Source organism: Tursiops truncatus, chromosome 4 (assembly GCF_011762595.2).
Source record: "Tursiops truncatus isolate mTurTru1 chromosome 4, mTurTru1.mat.Y, whole genome shotgun sequence".
NCBI lineage: Eukaryota > Metazoa > Chordata > Mammalia > Artiodactyla > Delphinidae > Tursiops > Tursiops truncatus.
Window position 1 is genome coordinate 62,498,344 of NC_047037.1, and position 23,741 is coordinate 62,522,084.

The window sequence follows — 23,741 nt, forward strand, 5'->3', positions numbered from 1 at the left end:
TTTGGGGAAAAAAAAAGTTTTGGGTATTTTGAGATTTGACACTGTTATTTAAATGTAAGTTTTTTTGCTTTTTAAAAATAGAATTAAATTTTTTTTATTCAAGTATAGTTGATTTAAAATATTGTATTGGTTTCAGTGTACAGCGAAGTGATTCAGTTATATATTTTTTCAGATTATTTTCCATTATAGGTTATTATAAGATATTGAATATTTTTCCCTGTATATAGTAAATCCTTAAAGTTTCATTTCACATTAACTATCATGTTATCAGGACCTTAAAGAGAAAAGATTGATTGGGTAATGGGAAGTATATGCAAGTAAAGTAAGCATATGGAAATAAAGTAAGCACTGGGATTCAATAAAAATTTAAAGACATCACTATTAAAATAGTATATTTTACTGAAGTCAAAGTAATTTAGCACATTCTATAGGCAAAGTTGATAGGTCTACATGAGTTTTGCACAATCCTCACACAGAATGAATCATTCAACACTGACAGGGATATATCTAGCTTTAACAACAATGCAAAAACACTAGCAAATATCTTCAAGAAATAAATGTATAACAAAGGTAGGTACCAAAGATCTGAGGGCCTGATGTTTTGTATTTTTAGTGGGGAAGAGAACTGGCTTGTCTGATATCAAAGTGACCACTGCTTTTTGCCTGAGAAAGATTTACTCAGATTTGGTATAGTAAATAGCATATTTCTTGGAAAACCAATGATTTTAAAGAAGGGTAAATATATTTTCCTCTCGTAGACCACGGCTAACCACAGTGTGGCACAATTTTGGAGAAATCAGACCTCACCCAGTTACAAAAATAGCAAAAAGGATTCTTGCTGCTGGCAGAAAAGTGACATCTTTATCGATACAGCAAGAACAGTGTTTTAAACTTCTCAATTAGGCATTTTTTTTTAAATCAGCTCTTTTAGATAAGGCTGAACGGGGAAAATTAAATTGTGTTTTATAAAATGGAAGTAACTGAAATCATTCTTCAGGGGAAGGAACAGAAAGAGGCCAAAAAGAAAAGAAAAGAAAAACAACTCAGGTTAAATACTGAATATATGACCCTGTCTAAGTACTTTGAACAATCTGGGCCTCAGTTCTCTAATCTATGAAATGAGGATAGTAGTATCTGCCTTCCTCAACTTACAAGGTTCTGTGAAAATTAAATAAGAATTATAAAAGGATTCAGTAAACTGTAACTGTTGTTACTGTTGTTTTATAAGGAATTCCAGTTTCACTCCAAAAGGAGCTAATTATAAATATTAATACAAGGGGATTATTCTTTTCAGTATAAGTGCCAAATCAACCAAATCTCTCTTTGACTTGCTGACTTTTCCTGATTGACTTAACTCAGCCCTAGATGGTCCCCAATGATCCCTACCTCTTGGTATTCACCTTTTGAGTAGTCCCTTCCCTTCGAGTGTGGACAGAACTAGAGTCTTGTATCTAACAAACAAAATAAGGCAGAAGTGACAACGTGCAACTCAGTGACTAGGCCATAAAAGGCTGTGTGGTGTCACTCTTTCTTGGATTACTCACTCAGGGAAGCCTGCTGTCATGCTGTGCACAGACCCACGGAGAAGCCCACACTGTGGGGAACAGAGACCTCCAGCCCACAGGCAGAGAAAGACGGAGGCCTGCCAACAACCCCAGGAGTGAGCCTCGCAGCAGATCTTCCAGCCCAGTGGAGTCTTTGGATGACTTCAGACCCGGGTGGCAACTTGACTGCAATTTCATGAAAGACGCTGAGCTAGAACAACCCAGCTAAACTGCTACATGTTCCTGACCCTCAGAAAATGTGTGCCATAATAAGTGTTGGTTGTTTTAAATTGCTAAATTTTGGGGTAATTCGTATGCAGTAACAGATTACTAATACACAGCACTTGACAGCATCTTGCTTTGCAATTAACACTTAATTTAAGATCAGTCTCTTCCTTGCTTATGAATTATCTTAACCACTGGTAAATACTGTCATTTTTGTACTTGTCGGTTTTTTCCATAATAACTTTCGAGGCTATCTGCTTAAACTGATCATGTTTGATTTACTATATAAAAACACACCTTAAGTTTGATTCTTGTATCCACCTATTATCTTGCAACAGAAGGACAGCTGCTTTCATTTTTTTCCAACAGGTTTTTCTTCTGTGATTCTCAGCAGATGTTTAATGCAATTTGGGTTATACAGAAAAAAATATCTACAGGGAAAATTGTATTTTCATGTAATCATACTGAATTTAATAGTACTAAGATGAACCTATCTTTATTTTTTTTTTTTAAGAAGACTGATTTGTAAATCCTATTCTGGTTCCAACAAATCTAAATCTTTGCTTTCTAAGACTCGTTTTGCAGCCCTGTGCAACTGCTCTTTTGCAGCTCACCTCATGTTTTAAAGACACTTCATACCTAAAATGTCCGTGAAGGTTTCATTCTATGTAAGCCAAAAGATTAAGTCAAAAATTTGAAAAAACCACTCACAAAAGAGCAAAATCTTTGAACTGCTATCCCCCCTGCCCTGTTTGAAAATAAAGAAGGAAAAAAAGAGAAAAAGAGGGAAAGAAAGAAAAGTAAATTATTAATGATATCTTTTATGATTTAAATTTTAATTAATTCATTCAAAAATATTTAATGAGCAGCTATTTCCAGGCATTGAAGATGCAACAGTGGAAATAAAAAATAAGACCCAGATCGCATGGAACTTCAAATTTTTAAAATTCAAAAAACCAGCCCCCAAAATAGAGTTAGCTATTTTTGTGGAACCTATGACCATTTAGATCCATCACAAATGAGGGGAGACATATAAAATCCTGAATTCCCTGATCCTGTATGCTACTTTATTATGCCTTACCATAAATGACTTGCTAACTTTTTTTTTCCTCGAGTGAGGCATTTACTTCTAGTACAAGCTGAAGGTGAATAAATGGAGAGAGAATCAATATTTATAAGTTTTTTCTATGTGTCATGCATGTTAATACATTGCTATATAAACGACACAGTAACATTAATTATTTAGTATTAGAATCCAATTTGACAGGTGAAATTTAGGCTCTAAGATGAAACACTAGTAAGCAACATGGTTGGGGTCTAAATTCAGTGATTTTGATTCCAAAATCCATGTTCTTTCCACCCCTTGATGAGTTCTGTTCAAAGCCCCAGTAAATCATGGTGTATATGCTATTCTAAAATTCTAAGATCAAGAGCTTCTACAAAATTGCCTTTGAGAAAAAAAAATTCTATTAAAACTATACTTTAATTCTAATAATTACTTCTAACTTAACTTTCAGTCTTATATCAAGTAGCCGCTTTCAGAAGAGCTCCACTTGGATATCTCTCATGACATCAAACTCAACATACCCAAAATGTGATTTCCTTCTTAAAAGCTACTCTCTCCCCAAGATTGTTTTTTTACCATGGCATCACTCTCACCTCACAATTCAATCTACTTACCTATCACCAAGTTGTCCACTCTATTATGCCTTACCATAGATGACTTGCTAACTTAACAGTTCTCCAAGACAAGGGCTTTACCTCACCATTATGGTGATCACTAATGGGCTATTTCATTATGTATGTAAATTATAGAACAAAAAGATACATTTAAAAAATGCTAATTCCAACTGTCAGAGAAGTGTTTTGTTTTTCTTGTCTTTTCTTTTCTTTTTTTTAAAAAAGGTCCCTTAGGCAATTGGCAGTTCTCATTTAGTTTGGCCTTAATGAGTATTTACCCAGGGCCCAGAAGCAGAATCCATATGGCTTTCAATTTCCTCAACTTAAATACAAGAAAGTGCAACAGTAACCAAAACATTTTTCAAACGTATTTAAAAGCACATTTTTTTCACCACCAAATTTTCCTACCAAGTACACTCTATGCTTTTCAAACTACCTGCCTTACATCAGATGTTGATTTATAGGCAGAACTCAAGTTCTTATTTTTTAAAATGTTTGCTGGACATATGAGAATCGTATTTTCTTAGGAAATGGTTTAAGACATTATCTATAGTTGGCCTAGTGTTTAACTGGAGAAGAATTTAGACTGATATGGAAACATGTTCCTCCAATTATATGAAAATAGAGGTTTACTTTTTTCTCATGAACATGTATTCTGAAATACTACATAAACTTATAAGAGTGTCACATATTCAGCATATGTAAATTCTATATTTACCAAAGGATTTTAGATGGCTAAATACAACAGAAGCAAAATAAGATCTCTACATAAAGATAAAACTATAGGGTACTCTTTAATGGAGAAAATAATTATTCCAGAAAACTAGACAAAGGATGGTTGCTCTGAGACCTAATTTTAGTTTTGAGCTTCCAAACAGCTATCATTATTAGATAAGAGACATACTAGTTTATCCAGTTTATCAAGAGAAGGACTTTCCCCTCTCACTCACAGACAGCTTACTTAAAGGTAAGAGATACTAAACATAACAGAGTGTTTTTGACAATATTTTGAAGAGGATGCAGACTTTCATGCGGCAGAGACTGCAAACTGGCAACCCGTGAGCCAGATGAACCTGCTCTCTTCTTTGACTCTCACAGTGTCTCCAAAATTTTTTCAATGGTTGAAAATTTTAAATGTTTAAAATAAGAACTCTGATTTCTGGTTGGAGCTAATAGCTACCCCTCCTACACTCCATAGAACACCCCCCTTTGCCACCACTTATGTCATCTGCAGGAATCTAAGTGTGGACCCCTGTAAATATATGGTGGTCTATTAGAACAGTCTTACTATAAAATAAAACTTGAGTGCATAGTATGAAATCATTAATCTTTGAAGACCAATCTGCAGGAAGTTAGAGTGGTAAAGCATAGGGGCATGGAGGAGAGCTCAAAGGGCAGTGTCCCAGTCTCCCCCTCCCTCTCCCTCTCTCCCTCAGGACTATAAGGACTCCCCCCAAGAGTCTTTGGCCATAAGTTAAGAAATCATCGAAAAAATAATATTTTTGGAAGTAATATCCTGGTTTTGAACAAGAATCATACATGCAGGACTGATACTGAAAAAGCGCACGTTAGAGTATAATGGCTCAGGTCCCTTCTGATGTGTTGGGCATCCACTCTACCCAGGTGAAAATATTTTGAAGATCACCTCTGTTCATGGAAGCCCAACACACACACCAGATAAAAGTAGGGCTGCTCTGCTTGAAGAAGGGGTAGGAAGGCCATCCTGCTTGCACCTCCTAAAGCAAAAACTTGTTCTTGATGAATGAGAGGGTCCCATGTCACCAGACCCATCACTGTACAAAGTCAGTTGACTCTAATGGCTCTGCCAAGAGCTAGAGTACAATTATTGCCCAAGGAGCTCCCTGGAAAGTTCCTGAAGGGCAAACAATCTGTGCTGTTGATTGTAGAAAAATCCATAGATTTAGTAGTCTGGCATGCAGTTGGCAAAGCAAACAGTTGTTACTAAAGCGAAAGTGACAGAAGATGGAAGGCCATTCCACAGGATTCACAAGTAAGGGAGGCAGGGTCTAAACTTTCCTCAGGAAAGAGGTTTGCATCTGCTAGAACACCTGATCAAGGAAGGGATGGACTCAAGGCCCAGAATTACACACTATAGGACAGATACTTCCAAACTGTTTTTTCAAAGCAGCAAGCCCCTCTGCTAATCCAAATTCTAGACCAAACTCCAATATATAAAACAACAACGAATGCAGCTGTCTTCCAATTGAAAGGTTGGTAAGAAGACAGGATCCCCCAGGTACATATGTCCACTCCCTCTTCCCATAAATTTGGCATCTCCTCAGAATCCTAAGGCTCCGTGGAACACTCTGTTAAAAGCACTAGTGTGGGGAATAAAACATGTGACTCTGGCCTGGAAATTTTTAAGGCAGGTATTAACACCTTGACCATGATTGTTATAGGTGAACTAAAGCCACAAATCATTTTCAATATCAGAATTACTGTTTTGAAATCACTATTGAAATAGACACATATGGCAAACCATTAATACAAAAATCAATGAACCAAAGAGCTAACTCTTCCCTGGCAAACCTCTTAAGATGTATAAAGAATTACATCAGAACCAGCCACCTGTTCTCAATTCTTTTATAACCCTTACAACAAAATTCCTTTTTAACTTACCTACTTCATAAACCTAAATCCCTGTCTTTATTTCAAATAATGGAGCCACCAGCGCCTTTGTCATTGCAAATCTTTAGTGAAGAATAAAATAAATAAAATCTAAATTTTTTTTTTTTTTTTTTTTTTGCGGTACGCGGGTCTCTCACTGTCGTGGCCTCTCCCGTTGCGGAGCACAGGCTCCGGACGCGCAGGCTCAGCGGCCATGGCTCACGGACCCAGCCGCTCCGCGGCACGTGGGATCTTCCCGGACCGGGGCACGAACCCGCGTCCCCTGCATCGGCAGGCGGACTCTCAACCACTGCGCCACCAGGGGAGCCCATAAAATCTAAATTTTAAAAAAATATTAAGCAACTAAAAAATTTAAAGAATATTAACCAACCAGCAGTTTGTTTTTTATTCCTTAGAAAGGAGATTAAATCCTATATTTTAAAAAATCTGAGCTTAAAACCTAGTTTCTCAGGCTTCCCTGGTGGCGCAGCGGTTAAGAATCCGCCTGCTATTGCAGGGGACACGGGTTCAAGCCCTGGTCCAGGAAGATCCCACATGCCGCGGAGCAACTAAGCCCGTGCACCTCAACTACTGAAGCCTGCGCACCTAGAGTCCGTGCTCCGCAACTACTGAGCCCGTGTGCCACAACTACTGAAGCCTGCGCACCTAGAGCCCGTGCTCTGCAACAAGAGAAGCCACCGCAGTGAGAGGCCGACGTACCGCAGTGAAGAGTAGCCCCCCGCTCACCACAACTAGAGAAAGCCCGTGCGCAGCAAGGAAGACCCAACGCAGCCAAAAATAAATAAATAAAATTTATTTAAAAAAACACAAAGCCTAGTTTCTAAAGATCCTTGATTTCATCATCTTTAGCAGCGACACAACTCGGGGAGTTTTAAAGAGCTTAGTTTACAAATTCAGTGTCCATGATTTGAAGACATCACTATCAGTCTGAAGAGAGGGGAAAAAAAGAGTACAGCTGGATCCAGGAGAAAAGCCAGGTTATTTACGCACCCACAAATTTTTTTCTGTTCTTCAATGGTTGTTGTTAGTAGATATTTTTCCTTTACAAAGAATAAACACAAATCCACTTCAGGGGGGAAAAACAGTAGCCTAAACTTTCAGCACTGGGAAATTCCATCCCAAGTTTTCAACTACTCACAAAAGCTTATGAGGGTTGACCCCCAGGACCGTGGAGACCATGGAGGAGCGTGTCTGTGGCACGTTCCGAGGAAGCGTGAGCCACAGAGCCCATACATTCCAGCACACTGAGCAAGCACACACATGCCTCCCCACTTCCCCAGACTCCGCCAGCGAGGGGGCACCAGGCTGGAGGCAGGCCCCACACACCAGGCACCAGTCCTGCCCAGCCATCCCTGCAGAAGTACAAAGGGGAAGGAGAATAAGAGAGAGGAACTGGCCAGTGCAGGGCCTCAAAGAAAGAAATATAAGACCGTTTGTGGGGTAGGCCAACCACATACTCTAAGGGTTTTTAAAAGTCAAAGAACAACTTGTGTGAGCCTCCTGGTCCTGCTACCACCAATGGAATCACTTACTGTCTCCCACCCACCACCAGTGAGTACCAGTCTTTCTCACATGCTCTGGAATTACAGACCGTACAAGCTGCACAACAAAGTTCAGCCACCTATGCTTCTACGGCTACCTGTATCCTTTCTCCCTTCCTCCATTCCTCTTTCTCTCCTTCCTTCCTTTCCTCCTTTCTTCCTCCTTCCTTGCTTCCCTCCTCCCTCTGTTCTTAATAATTGAAGAGGTTAAACTCCAGTTTTTCAGCGTTAAACTCTTTCATCATCTATCTCCGACTCTCTCATATAATGATGCACAAACACTTTTACTCCAAAACCTTATCTACACAATGAAGAGACAAAACATCCATTTTTCAAATATGCATTGTTAAAATCACAAAGATCAAGAGGGACTAAAGTAAAAGGTCTCCACGTAACAAAAACTATACAGCCTGTCCTCACGTAAGCGTTTTAGAAATAGCCTCTATTTCGTGAGTTGGTTTGAGGTTAACCTGTCCACAGAACCACCATTCAATGAAACAGTTTTTTGCTTTACTTTCAAAGAGAAAGAGTAAAAAAGAATATATAAATGTGGCAATAAAAATCTTTTCTGATAATACTCTTGACTGAGAAAAGCCATTATTTTTCATCTTATAATAAAATGTTTTTCATAAAATTACCTTATCAAAAAAGCACCACCTCTATATCTACGAAGCAAAATTCTTGTATATCTCATTCCATTGGTAGCATAATTGTATCTCAAGTCCTATTTACTAAAAAAAAAAACAAAAAAGTTATGAATGCATAATATGCTTAAGCAGTGTATCAAAAAGAATATACAAATCTTTCTACTCCCTGTGCTTTCCGAATCTTTCATTGTCAAAAAGGTTTAAGGGCTTCCCTGGTGGCACAGTGGTTAAGAATCCGCCTGCCAGTGCAGGGGACATGGGTTCAAGCCCTGATCCGGGAAGATCCCACATGCCACAGAGCAACTAAGCCCGTGTGCCACAACTACTGAGCCTGTTCTCTAGAGCCTTCGAGCCACAGCTACTGAAGCCCATGTGCCTAGAGCCCGTGCTCCACAACAAGAGAAGCCACCACAATGAGAAGCCCGTGCACAGCAACGAAGACCCAACGCAGCCATTAATTAATTAATTAATTAAAAGGTTTAAAATTTTCTAATGTTAATAAGATGAACCACTCTATAGAAGATAATTTTCAAGAATCCCGTATTTCCATCTCCAAATCATAGACACTTTTAAAATATACAGATAAAAATGAAAGCATGCCACACTTTGTGCAACACTCTAGGTCCTACACAAAAAAGTCTGAGGTGTTTTTTTCCAGGATTTAAAAAAAGTATCTGGGCCAAAGGCAAAAATACAGACCCTCCCTACCCACCCCACCCCACTGCATACATATGTTTTTTACACTTAACTTTCAACCACAATGATTTTTTTTTAATCTTTTTATCTTTAAGTAATTACTAATGCCTCTACTATAGGTCTACTTCAAGAAAGTTTCTTCAAATTATGACTAACACTTTCAGTTGTTTCTCAATTACACTAAATTAAAAATATACTAACTTCAGTTAGTCAGTCCTTTATCTTCCTCAGCATATCTGTTGTATACATGTAAACTTTAGCTCTAATTCTGAGTTAGGAAAAACATACAAAGTTACTCTATTACCTATGTACACATTATCACAACTTCCTACTTTATTGCTAGGGTGCTGTTACTGTATACAAATTAGATGGTAAGCAAGGGTAAGATGCCCACTGCTTCTTTGAAGCAGGTTTGGTCAATAGAAGGAGTTGCTTTGGAGTCCAAAGCTTTACAGCCCTATCTGTGAAAGGGATGAAATTCAGATCTCTCTCGGCTGTATACAAAAAAATATGGAGAAGGCCTAGTCCAATGCCTAGCACATTAACTACTCAGCAAGTATTAGTTACCTTTCTTCCTTTTCCCCATCTTCTGAGTCAGAATTCCACAGAACATGCAATACCCTACTCTGGGCTCTACTAAGTTAAAGAAATGAAATGCCTAGGGAGTTGGAAATAATCTTCTTTCACTTACCTTTTTCTTGATAATTCCTTCCTCCCTTCCACCACCACCATAAATATGATACTACACAAAAGTTAAAGGAAACGAGGATAAATGCAGGCAAAGTTCACAATTAAGGGGAAATGGACTGTTCTTCACATGCTTAGTTATTTAGTATATGCTTTTGAGTGACTATATCATTAATGAGGAACTCAGAGAACTTTAGGGATGCTATCCTATTAACATTCATTTCACTCCCACAGGAGAGGCCAAAGGCCATATTCTGTACAGAAAGTGAATCAGAGAGAGACACCAAATCTCAGGAAAGACTTGGCAGCTACCAGCAAAACACTTAAAACGAAACAGTCCTGCCCTCTGGCAATGGATTGGCTGAAACCTGGAACAAACCCACCCAAGTGATTCCTTGAGCTTGACTTTCCTTTACCATGTGGCACACGGTCTTGACCAGGGCTACCTGTGTAATCTGTGTGGCTCAGCTGTTGAAACATCTTTCTCGGCAATGTCCTATGTCATAATACAAGGAATGCAAACACTAAAAAAAGCAAGGTAACAACAACATCAAGATCCAACCTTCTTGGTTAGGCATACCCCACTTCTGTCTATGGGCAAGCACAGTGATACTGCCAGTAATTTAAAAATGACCTCTGTTTCTAATTTTTTTCTTAAAAACTATAACAAAGTACAGATCATTTGGATTGATTAAGAATAAGATCATTGCAAAGGGTGATTCACAAACAAATCTATATTTATATCTTTCCATCACTCTTGAATGGCAACCTTTGAACAGTACAACACTTTCAGATAACTTCTTTAATTAATAAACAAAGTAAATGTAGGTGAAGTACGCTGGACTGAGAATCAGAAGTTCTAACCCTAGCTTTACTATTTAATAGTAATGTGACCTTAGGTAAATTATTAAATTTCTCTGAGACTGAGTTTTCTCATCTAAAAAAAGGAATAATATTAACTGTCCTTTCTTCTTCACATAATTATTATTTAGAATAAATGAAATAATGTGTTGAAGAAGCTGAGATATTATCAGTACTATGTGAATATGAGATGCAGGCACATAAATATACATTTATCTAGTATTATTTACATGTCAACACATGGAATCATGATATTACCTTTCTGATCACATTTAAAACAAAAATTAAAAGTCCAACCTTCCCCCATAGGGCAAATCCTCACATGTTGGTACACATTAATTGTATGATAATAAGAAAAACTGAAAATATCATTCTCATTGCAATCGTCCCATACAGATTATCCTGGTCATTAGGTACAACATTTTCCTTGATATAGATAGATAGAAGAAAGTCTAAAACATGCATCAGAACTCTTAATTTTCATTTAATGGACTTACTGAAATACCTATTTTATGAAATATTCTTGATAATAAACAGAATGGGAAAATTCTAACTAAATCTTCACATTTTAAGAAATAAAGTATAGAACAGATAAATAAATAGGAAATCCAAGAATAAACAAAACATGTGTCTAAAATGTAAGCTTATTATTTAGTGAGAACCAGAGGCTTGGGGAAGAAACATATCTATTAAATGATGGACATCATTTTGGACTTGATTGCCTGCTATTAATTCAAAAGTATCCATTTTCTCTGGTCTACTTATTCAACACCTCAACATGCCATCAAACACTAAACCAAATTAAAGAAACAGTAATTATATTCTCCCTCCTCTTTGGAAGCCAAAGTAACAAAATCTGAATTTTGCTGTAAAAGAAAATAATTTTTCTTCACTATTTTATGGAAAGACCAGACTAAAGTACATGATCAAAACAGGAAAAGAAAAACCTTAAAAATAATGCTCTGAGCACTCTGCAATTTTGCTGCCCAAAATAGAACCCCTACAGTCCATGCCACCAAATGAAAATTACAAGTTTGTAAGCATGAAGTCAAATTATAAAGTAAAAGATTTAAAAAAATATTTTAATGGTGATAAATGAAAGGAAAGACTGTTATCTTTACTGGTAGGTGTTTGTTGTTTATTTGCTATTATGTTTTCTTCAGTGATAGTGTTTTGAATGACTACCCAAACTAACTTGAACTTTAATTTGAGTGTAAAAAGGACAAACCTTGACTAACAAATTACTTGGGCAAATTTTGTTAAACAGAACTCTCCCATTCTTCAAATTAAGAAGTTAATCATAACTTTTGGAAATTATGCTTTTGACTAAAATTTTTAGAAAGCTGGTTTAAAAAATTGGTTTAGCCAAACCCCACCACTTTCTTCTTCAACACCAATAAGAACACTGAAGACATTTTGGTGGCATTTAAATATAATTTTTTAAAATATATTTTTGAAATTTATTATTCAACTTTTTTAACAGCCTCCAAAGAAACCAGCTCAATACTATGCTTCTTCTAATGAAACTGATTCTCTCAGAGTACTTTTGTTATGCAAAATAATACACTGTCTTCCACAGTATAGAATTTCTAAATGAAAATCCATATTCAAATCTTAAATCTTCTATAGAAAATCAAAGCCTACACAGAATCATTTGCCAATTCTCTTAGTGAGAGGGGACATCCAAGCAAAAGTGAAGGAGAGTAAATTTCCCACAGAATGGTCCTTCCAGTAGCATGCTCACTGAAGAAGCCACTACAGGTGTCTGTGCCCTGGCTCCCACAAGGTTAAACACCTGCAAGAGTTATGCATCACTCAAGGCACATATTATTGCACTTGACTCCCTTTATTTACCACAAGGTTCAAACACCTAGCAATTTTCATTTGCCTTGTCAGGACTAAAATCCAGAACATTTGTTGTTTAATTTAAAGATATCCTCCTCTTCCCTCTTGATACCATCTGTCTGAAACTACTGTCTCCCATAAAACACACACGCACGTGTGCACACACACACACACACCCATGTGCACACACCCCGCTGAACCACAGAGATTGATGCACTTAAACTCAAATTATGTCCTCTAACAACTGACCAATTGCTCATCTACTTTTGAGGATTTCATTAGCAGACTTGGAAGAGTGATTCAGCAGGAGACAGCAAATATTTAGAAAGCTGAAAGTATCAAATATGTATAAATAGTTCTTACAGAAATCTGATTTTCATAACTTTCTGACTTTTAATAAATGTGCCCAAATTACCACCCTTTTATGCACATTTCAATGTCATTTACATTCCCCCCATCTAAAAAACTGGAACAACCTCTGTAAAATAAAAAGCATTTACTCAAAATAATAGTGAAATGTTGATTTTGATATGTATTAGTTCTAAATCTTATAACATCCTTTAAAATTTTTCTTCTTAAAGAAAATATATTGTGCTTTAGATCATTATGTATAAAAGGTGTTCTACAAATATTATTAATCTTCTCTCATCTTCTCTATATAAATGATAATCTCAGGCTAACATAATAAAAAACAAAACTCTGAGACCATCCCTTACTGGTCATCTTATACCCAGCCATAATTACAAAGAAACATTATTTAAAAAAACACAATATGACAAATGTATTACATATCACCAAATCACCTTTTAGAATTAACGTTCATGTGTTTAGCCATCTAGTACTTTTATAAATCACTACAATATAATTTAAAATTGATATGAATTTGTCAAATTGGAAAATCAAGCCCCATATAACATCTATTTCGCTTTGTAGATTTCAATGGCTTTTAATATTTAACCAAATAACGTAAAAAACAATGACCAGTCTTTTAAAAACACAAACTAGAATTTTAAACCTGAATTACCAAGTAATTTTTTTCTTTATTGCTTCTATTTTAATCCCAACACTTATCTCTTAAAGGTCACGAAAATGTGTAATTTTCTATGGCATTACCTACAACGGCATAAAAAAATTACTAGCCTTTTTTTAAAATGGGAAACTAAATGTCCAACTCAAAGTCAAATCAAAACTAACCTTACAGTAATATATATATGTGTGTGTATGTGTGTATACATATATATATATGTAAAATATCCACACATGGAATCTATACAATTAAATCCAGGCCTTAATTTCTAATTCAACAAATTCTTGAAATAGGGTACCATATGATTTTAACCTAATAAAGTCTTTTCTGTTGTTACAAAATTAAAAATTGATCCATCAAAAGCCTTTGTTGCAGGGAGGGCTTGAGGTTGGGTGGTTGGGTTTTTTTTTTTTCTTTTTGGTATTTAATTCAACTATACACAATGTAGTACATACAAGCAAAACACAATTGAGATACTGTTTTCTTTAACATTCCTATAGGAGACCAAATTCATTTGCATTGGAGAGAACACAATTACTGATTTTTAACTCATGAAAGACAAATTCATAGCTTTTCCCTACACTACCTCATAGTATTCTCACCATCTCAGTGAAAGCATGTCTAGCACCACTTAGTTACTTCCTAGAAGTGGGCAGAAATTGCATTTTTCAAAGTTTTGTTTCTCACAGAATCATTCAACTTTAGTTACAAAGCACATTCAGGTTAGCGTATGTCTTAGCTCAAAACAATTTATGTAATGTGTGTGTGTGTGCATGTGTGTAGATACATATAGTATATAAATTTTTTTTAAACTAAACTCTCATCAACATCAAAAATGAAATTTCTATCAAGGAAGTTCCCACAACTTTTACAGCCCTTTGTCTGTTTTTTCTTCCTTAAGAAATCTTTGATTCATATATGCTACCAAGAAATGCGAATACAGAAAAAAGAATCAAAGATTTTTATTCAACAGAGCCTGAAGACAACTTAGAAAGTAAGAAGAATAGATGGTTTGTACATGGTTTACATTACAATAATTTGCATTTAATAAGAATGAAGCACATGTGGCAAAAGAAAAAAGTTTTCTACTTTTAAGTGACCCTGAGAAAATAATATTATCTAGTCTGTCTACAAAAACAGCACATATAAAATAATGCTAGAATGATATTTAACAAAAGATCCAATTGGTAAGCAAATGGCATGCCAATATTTTCATAACTTAAGATAAAAAACATCTCCTCCCAAGTATCATTAGGTTAAAAAAAATCTATTTGGAATATAGATATTAAAACTGATTCTTGAGAACAGAAAGAAATCAGAACAATATAAAGAAAATGAGCACTCACTTGTGGAATGGTTTTTTAAGTAAGCAAGCAATGAGGATGAATTGTTTTCTTCACATTTTCACTTCTACTAACACAAAAACCACATATAGAACTGACTGAAGGCCAACAAATGTACTTTTAACTTGTTAATTTTCATGGAAGTGCAATAAAAGAACACCAAAATAGTCACCATATAACATAAAAGCTTTGGTTTCAAATGTCACAGTACCCTGTTTTTGAGAGTCCCCTCCGTGGTGGAGCCCTGTACATGAGAACACACAGCTGCCTCCTCCCAGGAGTCTGAGCTCAGTACACAACACCAGGCATCAGCTCTCTCTCCCTTAGCCTGCAGTACCAGTAACTAATTTCTGCATTTTAAACTAATAAAGGAAAGGAAGAAAGATCAAAGCTATCCAATCAGAAATGAAGCAGCCCTCTACAGCAGCAGCTTATGCATACATTTGGCATGTCAGACATCTTCAGAGTAGTGAATCATACACAGCGCATTTCAATCTACCTCCTAGGTATTTCATATTACCCACAGTGTTCAAAGAAATCATGTACCAGTAGAGCTGTATAAGTCCTAGATTGCTCTTTATTTAATTAATACTAAAAATTTGGGACAAGCTTTTAATTCTGAACTCTTATAAACACAGCAAAATCATCTAAATGACCCACCAGCTAACAGCAAATAACCTCTGTATTTTGAAAGAAAAAAGTTAAAACATAATATATTTGTGAGACGTTTCAAGAGATGTTAATAACTTTAGATAAACTAGTATTTCACTTACATTGCAACATTAAATAATATACTTTGCAACATGAAATGAGACACCAACTAACCAAAGATAAAATTCTACCGATTTTTACTAATTATAACCAAAAAAAACCCTCAAAACAATTATACAGCCAACAGAATTAGATATTTATAGAAACATAACCCATCAAATATTTTGGGTGCTTCTTTCAAACCTTGTTCAATATGTTCATCCAATATTCAAGTGTTATAAGATGAGTAATTTCAACTTACAGTAAATAGTTAATGTATCAAAAAGCTTCAACTTCGATTTCTCAAGCAAAAAAAATTTTTTTAAGAAAAGCATACAAACTTAAAATACTTAATTTAAAAATTAATCAGTTGCACATTACATTTCTTCCTAGAGAAGAACTAGCTTAATATTACACATGAAACTGCAAATCATAATTTTTACCTCTTTTTTTTTAAGTTATTAATTAGTTTTCTGATATGCCACTGGAATCATTGGCAAACAAAAGATATTCTGTTGCTTAGTTAAAACATATCTGGAAATGTGCACACATTTTTAGAAACCCTTTAAGCAAAACATCTATGTATTTAACAATTGGGATAGTTTGTTTTAAAATCTATTCAATCCTGGCAAAAATCAAGTAAATGGTTACACTATTGACAATCACAAACTGTAAAGGTGGTAAGTCAAAGACTTCACTTAGAGTCTCCAATTCAGCTACTTAATGACTAATGGTGAAGAAATGTATGTGAATGGGATATAAACTAAGTTACGACACACAGAAAAAAAATCTAGAATGAGTAATAAAGGGCCCAAATTTAAAGTCCACAATAAACTTTAAACAAAGATGTTCTCCCTCATTCTCTCCTCATAGACATTCTCATGTAAGGAAATCACTGTGGAGAAATCCAACCTCCACAAAACTTTTTAGTCCTTCATTAACAACAGTGCACTTAAATATAATTATAGATTTCACAGTGATATTTGTTTAGCCTCAAACATATCTTAAAAGCAACAACAACAAGAAAACGCTCAGAAGCAATATTCAGTAGTCTCTGTGACTAAAAAAGTCTGGCTTTTAACTGCCACCTAATCCAAACAACATACTTGTTTAAAGCACTATGCAAAAATATCGACCCCTTGCTGAATTATTTTATTATCCAACACTAAGGTATCTAAAAAAGAAAACTAATTAATCGCAATAATCGCGAAGTTTAGTTAAGCAATTTAGCTGACACAGTAAATATTTACTCTTAACATCTCACAGGAAGTCTTGACAAGCATTTGTTGCCATTGTGCTGGGGGGCAGGGGTGGGAGTGGCGGGTGGGAGGCAAGTTTTCATAAACAAGTTAAACGGTCCCAGCGAATTTAACAGAGCTAGTGTTCGCCACCCACCCCCAATAAGGCACCAGATACTTTCCAAGTACAGTAAACACCTTATATAATGAAAGTAAAAAATGTAGCTTTCTAAACTATTTTAACTCCACTACAAAAACAAACAAACGCCTTTTAAAAAAAACTATACAATCACATTTTTAAAAACTGAGTGTATTTTTTTTATTTAGACGTAAGGCCAATCACACAAAAAAACTAAGCAAAATATTATTTACCTGAGCTTTTTGGAGACTGAGTAATCAACTTCCATGATTTTCCCATGCAATTCCACTTTACCTTTAAAACAGAAATTAAAGCACTCAGAACCTTCCTGCGATCAAACCGGCGGGGGGCTAGGAGGGGCACGCACAGAACTCCACGCTCCGGCTCCGCCTTCGGGCGCCCTCAAGGGGTCTCCTACCCTGCTCGAGCTGGGCAAACTTGGTTCCCAGTGGAGAAAAAAGGTGGGCGCCCCATGTCGCCTTGTTCCCCGGGACGAGGCGGCAAGGGTGCGAGCCCGGATCCCGACCCCAGGTATAGCTGTGGGTGGCATTACCGGAAAAACAAATTTAATAAAGAGCGGCGCCAATTTGAAAGGATGAGCTCATTTGAAACTCAAGCTGCAGGGCTGGCGCGGCCCCGCTCCTCTCCGGGCCCCCACCTCTCCATTGCGCTAATCCGGGCTCCGAAGGCTCCGCTGCTCTCCCCTCCCTGCCCTCTCCTCCCGGTGGCCCTGGTGAGACACGCCGAAGCCCCCCGGGGGCCGCTTCCGCGAGAGCCGGGTCCCCGCCTGCTTCTGGTCACCTTGGCCTCGCCGCTGCCCCGCCCCCACCCCGCGCGCCAGTGGGGAAGGGGCTCCGGCCGGGCCGAGGTTCGGGGGGCGCAGGCTCGTGGCCTGGGGGCGAGCGCGGCTCCGAGCGGTGCGTGTGCGGGAGGGAGAGTTGGTGAGTGCGCGCGCGCGCGAGTGTGTGTGTGTGTCGCTCTCCGTCTCCCGTCTGGGCTCCAGCGCTCTCGCGGGCCCCCCGGTCGCCTCTTTCTCGGTTCTCAGTCCGGGCCCCCACCGAGTTGAGACAGGGCACCTCGTAAAAAGGTGCTTCTGGCCGAGCGGGAGGCGGGGGGACAGACGGCGGAAAGCCCCCAGCCCCGAGTTCTTCTCAATAAAATCGGACAAAAAATTCAGAGAAAAATAGGAGCGCTTGAGAGACAAGCGAGAAGGGACTGAGGTTCGGAAGAGGACCGAGAGAGATGTGCCGTCGTGCAAAGGCGGGGTGGGGGGAGCCCAGAAACCTCGGAGGGGATCGTCAGGGTGGCGCCGAGGGGGTGCCAAAAGTGGGGGACCGCGGGGCGAGCTGGGGAGGGGGCTCGAAAGGAGAGTGCGGCTCAGGGGACGCCAGAGGGCGAGAGGTCCTGGGCACGAGGCACGGGAAGGGGTAAGGTCCGGTCAAGAGAGAAGGACATTCAGGGTTTAGGGGGGTCCCTGACAAAAGGGGTGACGGGAAGGTCAGGGAAGAAGGGGAGACTGGGGCTCTCTAAGGATGGGGGTGGGGAACTCTGGAAAGCAACTCGGGGAGCCGGAGGAACAAGGGGTGCCCCGGGAGAGCGAGAGAGCCTCGGGAACCCTAGGGGAGGCTCGGGGGTCGCCCCAGGGCTGCGGCTGGGAGGGCAAGGGGTGAGTCCGGAGCCGTGGGGGGAGGGGAGCGGGCCGTCCCAAGAGCGGGCCGGCGGTGAGAGTTGAAGGTCTGGTGCGTGGAAGTGAACGTGCGGGCGCTAAAGCCCCCGCCGGGCGCCGCCCGCAGGGCTCGGCCTCCCTCCGGGCGCCGTCCCGGCCTGAGCTGGGCGAGGCGGGGGGAGGGGGACAGCGCCGACTGCTCACCCGAGAGGGTCTCGATGGCGCGGATGGCCCAGTTCTGGTCGGGGTAGTCCACGAAGGCGTAGCCGGACTTGAGCAGGACCTGTCCCGCCAGGGGCAGCTTCCTGTCCCCGAAGAGCTGCCGGAGGTCGTCGGCAGTGACGGCGGGGCTCAGGTTCCCGATGTAAAGCTTGTTCATCATCCGTCTCTTCCCCGAGAGCCCGCGGCTCCCCCGGCCCGGTACCCGGCGCTCCTCGCCTCCTCCGCTGCCCTCGTCTCCCCTCCTCCTCCTCCGCCCCCCCTCCCCGCCCTCCGCCCGCCCGCCACCCACCCCCACCCTCAGCCTGGCTCCCCCCACCGCGGCCGGCCCGGCCCGCCCGGGGGCAGAGGCGGAGGCGGGGACTCGGCGCGGCTGCCTCCTCGGGGCAGAGTCCCGGGCCGGGCGGCGGCGCGCGGACAAAGCGCTCTCTCTGCCTCCCTCTCTCCCTCTCAAGGCGGTGGCGGGAGGAGGAGCAGCGGCGGGCGGCGGCAGCGCACCCCGCGTGTGTCTGTGTGAGAGTTTGTACGGGCGTGTGCGCAGCCGAGAGTGAGCGAGCGAGCGCCCCCTCCCCGCCCCGCGCCGCTGCGCCCCTCGCCTCGCGCCCCCCGCGCTCCGAGCGCTCCGCGCGGCTACCGGGACTTCTGCCCCGCGCCGGGCGGGCGGAAGCGGGTCGCGGCCTGGGGCTGGGGCTCCCGGGAGCCAGAACCCCGGGCAGGCGCGGCGCGGAGGCCGGGCGAGCGGCGGGGAGGGGAAGGCGCGCCCCGGGCGCGGGTGGGAATGCGCGAGGGGGAGCGGCTGGGAGCCGCAGGCGTAGGAGGGCGAGGGGCTGTGGGAGAGCGTGGAAAGGGGTGTGCGCAAGGTGGACCGGATGTGAGGGCGCGGCTGCAGGGCCGGCGGGAAGGTGTGTCTCGGAGGTGAGAAGCGAGGGCAGGCTGGGAGACCACAACTTTCGCGGCGAGTTGGCCGAGTCCGGCTCCCTGCGCGTTCCCGGGCTGAGCGCTCGCTCAGAGACCCGCTCCCCGCCCCACTCTCCCGGGTAACCGGGCGGCGCGTGTGGTCGAGGGAGCGCGGACGGGGGTCGGGACGCTTGGGGCCCAGGACCGACCGGGCCTTCACGGACCTTGCACCCCGGGGAAGTTGCTCCGGCCCTGGGCCTCAGTTTCCCGGCCCGCGAGGGGAGAAGGAAGGCCAGAGCGGAGCAACGTCCCCTCCGCCCGCACCGCGTGCGCCCGGAATCTCGCGGCCGGCGGCAGCCTGACGTTGGCAGCTGCTCTCTATTCTGGGAAGTGCCTAGGGCTTCCCGAGCCACCGCTGCGAAGCCAGGTGGCGGGTGGGGAGGCGAGCGAGGAGGGGGCAAGGACTGCGGCCGGGAGGACCGACGCTTGCTGCTAGGCTTCGAGGCCGGGTTCAGTACCCCCGCCGGGGTGGTGGGAGGCGAGGGTAACTGGAAGTGGAGGCGCTCAGGCGGTGTAGGAGTTCCCCGAGCATTGGGAAGGGCCCGGAGAGGAAAGAGGTCCTTCCAAGCGGAGGAAACAACGTGACCGACGGAAGAGGCAGGGTTGGGATGAGAGCAGCCCGAGCCGAGGGGCTAGGGAAGGAGCCAGACAGGCTGGAGACCGGTTGCGAGTTCCGGGGCTCGGCTGGAAGTCTGGTGGTTAGAGCCTGGTCCCAGCCAGGAAATGAAGTTCTACAGGGAAGAAAAAAATGGGCAGGATTCAGAGGCGAAGGGGCAGAAGAAGATTCCAAGGTCTGCACTTCTGGGGGCCTTAGGAGAGGTGATAGTTTGACGGGAGAAGTGTGGGTTGGTTATTTATTTATGTATTTTGAGGGCGTTGAGGGTCTCTTGCTGGAGAAGCCACAAATGTAGGGATGGTCTCCTGGCTGGGTTGTGAAGTACTCTCTTTCTCAAGCTCTCCTGTTGACTAAGTGGGTGGAGGGAGCACGGCTTCTTAAAAATAATTTAAAAAATACACGTTCCTTGGCCCCTTCCTTTGAAGACTGACTGTGAGCCTGGATTTTGTATTTTCTGTAAGTACTCCCAGGTGATCCTTGTCTAGGAAACACTGGCCGGTGGAAGGTCTTTCGGATTAGGATTCAGACCTCAGGGTTGTGGCATGAAGTGTTCCAGCATCTCTGAGCCTCAGTTTCTTCATCCATAAAGAGAGGCTAAAGTGACCAACTCTTGGCTGTTGTGAAGGCTACACAAAGGATAACTGAGTAGTGTGTTGAGACAGTGGACACACACTTAATGCTTGTTTCTTTTCTTTCCCCCAGGAACTCATGAGCTTTAAAATATTTCCTTGTGGGGAAAGATAATTGGTATGGTCACCGTCATACTATTTGCTTTATTTTACTTCCAGTATTTCAAAACTGCACATTCTAAAAGAGAAACAAGAGTGGCAGGGATAATTGGTCTCTGAAAGGTTAGTAAAACTTTTGTGTATAATATTTTCAGACATGTCAATTCCTTGGTCCTACTGCAAACACTTTAGCATGGATTCTCTAGTGGCTAGCAAGCATCTAAAGATTCTTGGCAGAGTTGGCTTCTGGTGAACTCTTCTACCCTGCTTCACCAGGTCACTTTCATATTTCTTTTCTGAAAAATAACTGGTCTTTGCTGTAATTTGTGTCTTCTGTCCTGCTGGTGGTTTGTAAACATAGTGCTGGAGAAGAGCTTGATAGGTAACTGATGGGGGATATGTTTCCACCACACCTCTGATTTGTAGCACCCACAGTTCATTATCTTAGAAGGCAAAGTTAGTTGCTCTTTCACATGATAGAGAATGGAACAGCCTCCGAATGCAAAACAGAAATCCGGAAGTCATTGCCACTGCTTGACAAAACTTTATTTTCTATGTGTTTTCTCCTGAGTTCCCCTACCTCCTCCCTTCCCAGAGAGATGAAATAGAGATTGATCCGGGCTGAATTTAAGGTTAATAAGCAAAAATTTTATGAATGTTGCACTGAGGTCAGAAATTTGGGAAAATTCTTATATTAGGCATATTACTTTTAAAAGCATATATTAACCTTTTCCTCAAGAATTTCAAAACAGTACAGATCCTCATGGTTTTCCAATGGTTCTTTTGGGCAGGATGGTGGTGAGGTGACTGGGTAATGTCACTTTGTAAGTAGGAAAACAAGCCCAGAAAAATAGACTTCTTTCATGGTCATACAGAGGGCTTGAAATATGATTGGCAAACACATGTTAGCCTAACAAAGAGCTCATGAAGTATTAAGGCTTCATCTTGACTTTCATGACCAATATTTTGTCCATGGACAGAGCACCTACTGACAGTATCACTGTGGTGGCCTTAACCTTTGGAGTCTAAAAAACCACAGTGGAAATGTTTTTGTTCAACTAATTATGGTGGTCATTGTGGCCAATGGTTCTAGGTAATACAAGGAGCTGGGAGAGAAAATGAAGCCTATTTCCTGGAAGGCTAAAGGATTTGGAGGCAATTCAGTATTTGATAATACAGTATTTGGTGGTGTCAGCACCTGCCTGCTTGTTGGGAATGATTGGTGGTGGGGTAACTGTTTAGATACTTTTTCCCAAGTTGGCAGAAGAGAAATTGTTTGACCTTAGTTGAGTTAATTCACCTCTCTGAACTTCAGATTCCTCGTTTATAAAATAGCCCAACCTACTTGCTCACTATAAACTCCAGCTCCCCTCCACTTTTCATATTTTCCAAATACTGGGCCATCTCAGAGCTGTACTCCTTTACACATACTGCTCCCTTTCCCTGGAATGCATTTCTTCCCCTGGTAAACTGTTTTCTCTTCTGACTTGACCCCAGGATACATACAGCATTTCCTTTAAAAAATTTCCTATAAAAAAATATCTTGTCTAGTGGTGATACCCCTGAGGTGTACATTTTGAACAGATGGATTTTATGATATGTGAATTGCATGTCAATTTAAAAAAACTGTATGAGAAAAAAAGTCTTTTTGAGGTCTTGGCTTTTTCATCCTTTCACCAATATCAAACCTGGCATGTACTAGGAACCCAGGTAATATTTGTTGCATAAACCATTATTATCTGAGGTTTGCTCTAAGGATTAAGTGAAAATGTATGAGATGGTACCTACCTTGCATGGCGCTTAACATACAGGAGGAAGAAATGTTCATTTTTCACCTCTTGTTGAATTCATTCATTCATGGCATTACACAGTGTTAGGCACTGAGGATCCAGAAATGGATAAACATCATCCTGCTCAAGGAGTTTATGATCATGGAGGAGGCAGGTGTATAAACAGGTTATAGTTTGGCATTAGAGGCGCCAGAAAAGACTTTGTGAGCATACAGGAGGAGAGGATGTCTTATTCAGCCTAAGATCAGAGAGGGGATCACCATAGAACTGAAATTGGAAATGTACTTTGAAAGATAAGTAGGGATTTTCTACGATAGGAGAAGGAATGGGAGAGGAAATGCGTCCTAGGTAGAAGAAATCGCATATGCAAAGGCACAGAGACACAAAAAAGCATCTGCTTCACACCTAAAATTAAATCCAAATATTGTTTTAGAATAAGTTTGAGAAAAAGAGAACAGAGAAAATAATGCCAGAAAAACAACAACAAAAACAAGAACCTTCCAGTATTAAAGACATGGATCTCCAGACTGAAGGGGTTTACTGAAGGCTCAACACAAAAGATCCAGAGCAAAAACACACTGTAGGGCTTCCCTGGTGGCGCAGTGGTTTAGAGTCCGCCTGCCGACGCAGGGGACATGGGTTTGTGCCCCGGTCCGGGAAGATCCCACATGCCACGGAGCGGCTAGGCCCATGAGCCATGGCCACTGAGCCTGCACGTCCAGATCCTGTGCTCTGCAACGGGAGAGCCCACAACCTTGAGAGGCCCGTGTACCGCAAAAAAAAAAAAACAAAAAACAAAAAACGCACTGTAAAACTTAAAACCCAAACAAACCCAGCATCTGGGGGAAAAGAGGTCACATAAAAAGGATTTAGAAAGAGAATGGAAATGTATT

The 23,741-nt window shown here is 41.3% G+C and overlaps 1 protein-coding gene and 2 long non-coding RNA genes across 7 annotated transcripts in view; 1 reads left to right on the forward strand and 2 right to left on the reverse strand.

Moving 5' to 3' along the window:
- LOC141278564 (uncharacterized) overlaps positions 1-1,426 on the reverse strand; it is a 48,717-nt gene extending 47,291 nt beyond the window's left edge. The window contains exon 1 of the long non-coding RNA XR_012331418.1: positions 1,387-1,426. This is a non-coding gene — a long non-coding RNA (uncharacterized lncRNA). The remainder of the gene's footprint in view (positions 1-1,386) is intronic.
- Positions 1-19,013, reverse strand: part of IGF2BP2 (insulin like growth factor 2 mRNA binding protein 2) — a 159,938-nt gene extending 140,925 nt beyond the window's left edge. For 3 of the 5 annotated variants that reach the window (XM_033855603.2, XM_033855600.2, XM_033855598.2), the window contains exons 1-2: positions 18,743-19,013; positions 17,106-17,166 (exon numbers count right to left, since the gene is read on the reverse strand). In XM_033855603.2, coding sequence (XP_033711494.1) covers positions 17,106-17,166; positions 18,743-18,920 — 239 coding nt within the window. In that variant the 5' untranslated portion in view covers positions 18,921-19,013. Of the gene's footprint in view, positions 1-14,956; positions 15,013-17,105; positions 17,167-18,742 lie in introns of those variants that run through there. The other 2 variants (XM_073803982.1, XM_033855601.2) reach the window with 2 other exon arrangements.
- A 381-nt stretch (positions 19,014-19,394) lies between these two features.
- Positions 19,395-23,741, forward strand: part of LOC141278563 (uncharacterized) — a 62,934-nt gene continuing 58,587 nt past the window's right edge. The window contains exon 1 of the long non-coding RNA XR_012331417.1: positions 19,395-21,181. This is a non-coding gene — a long non-coding RNA (uncharacterized lncRNA). The remainder of the gene's footprint in view (positions 21,182-23,741) is intronic.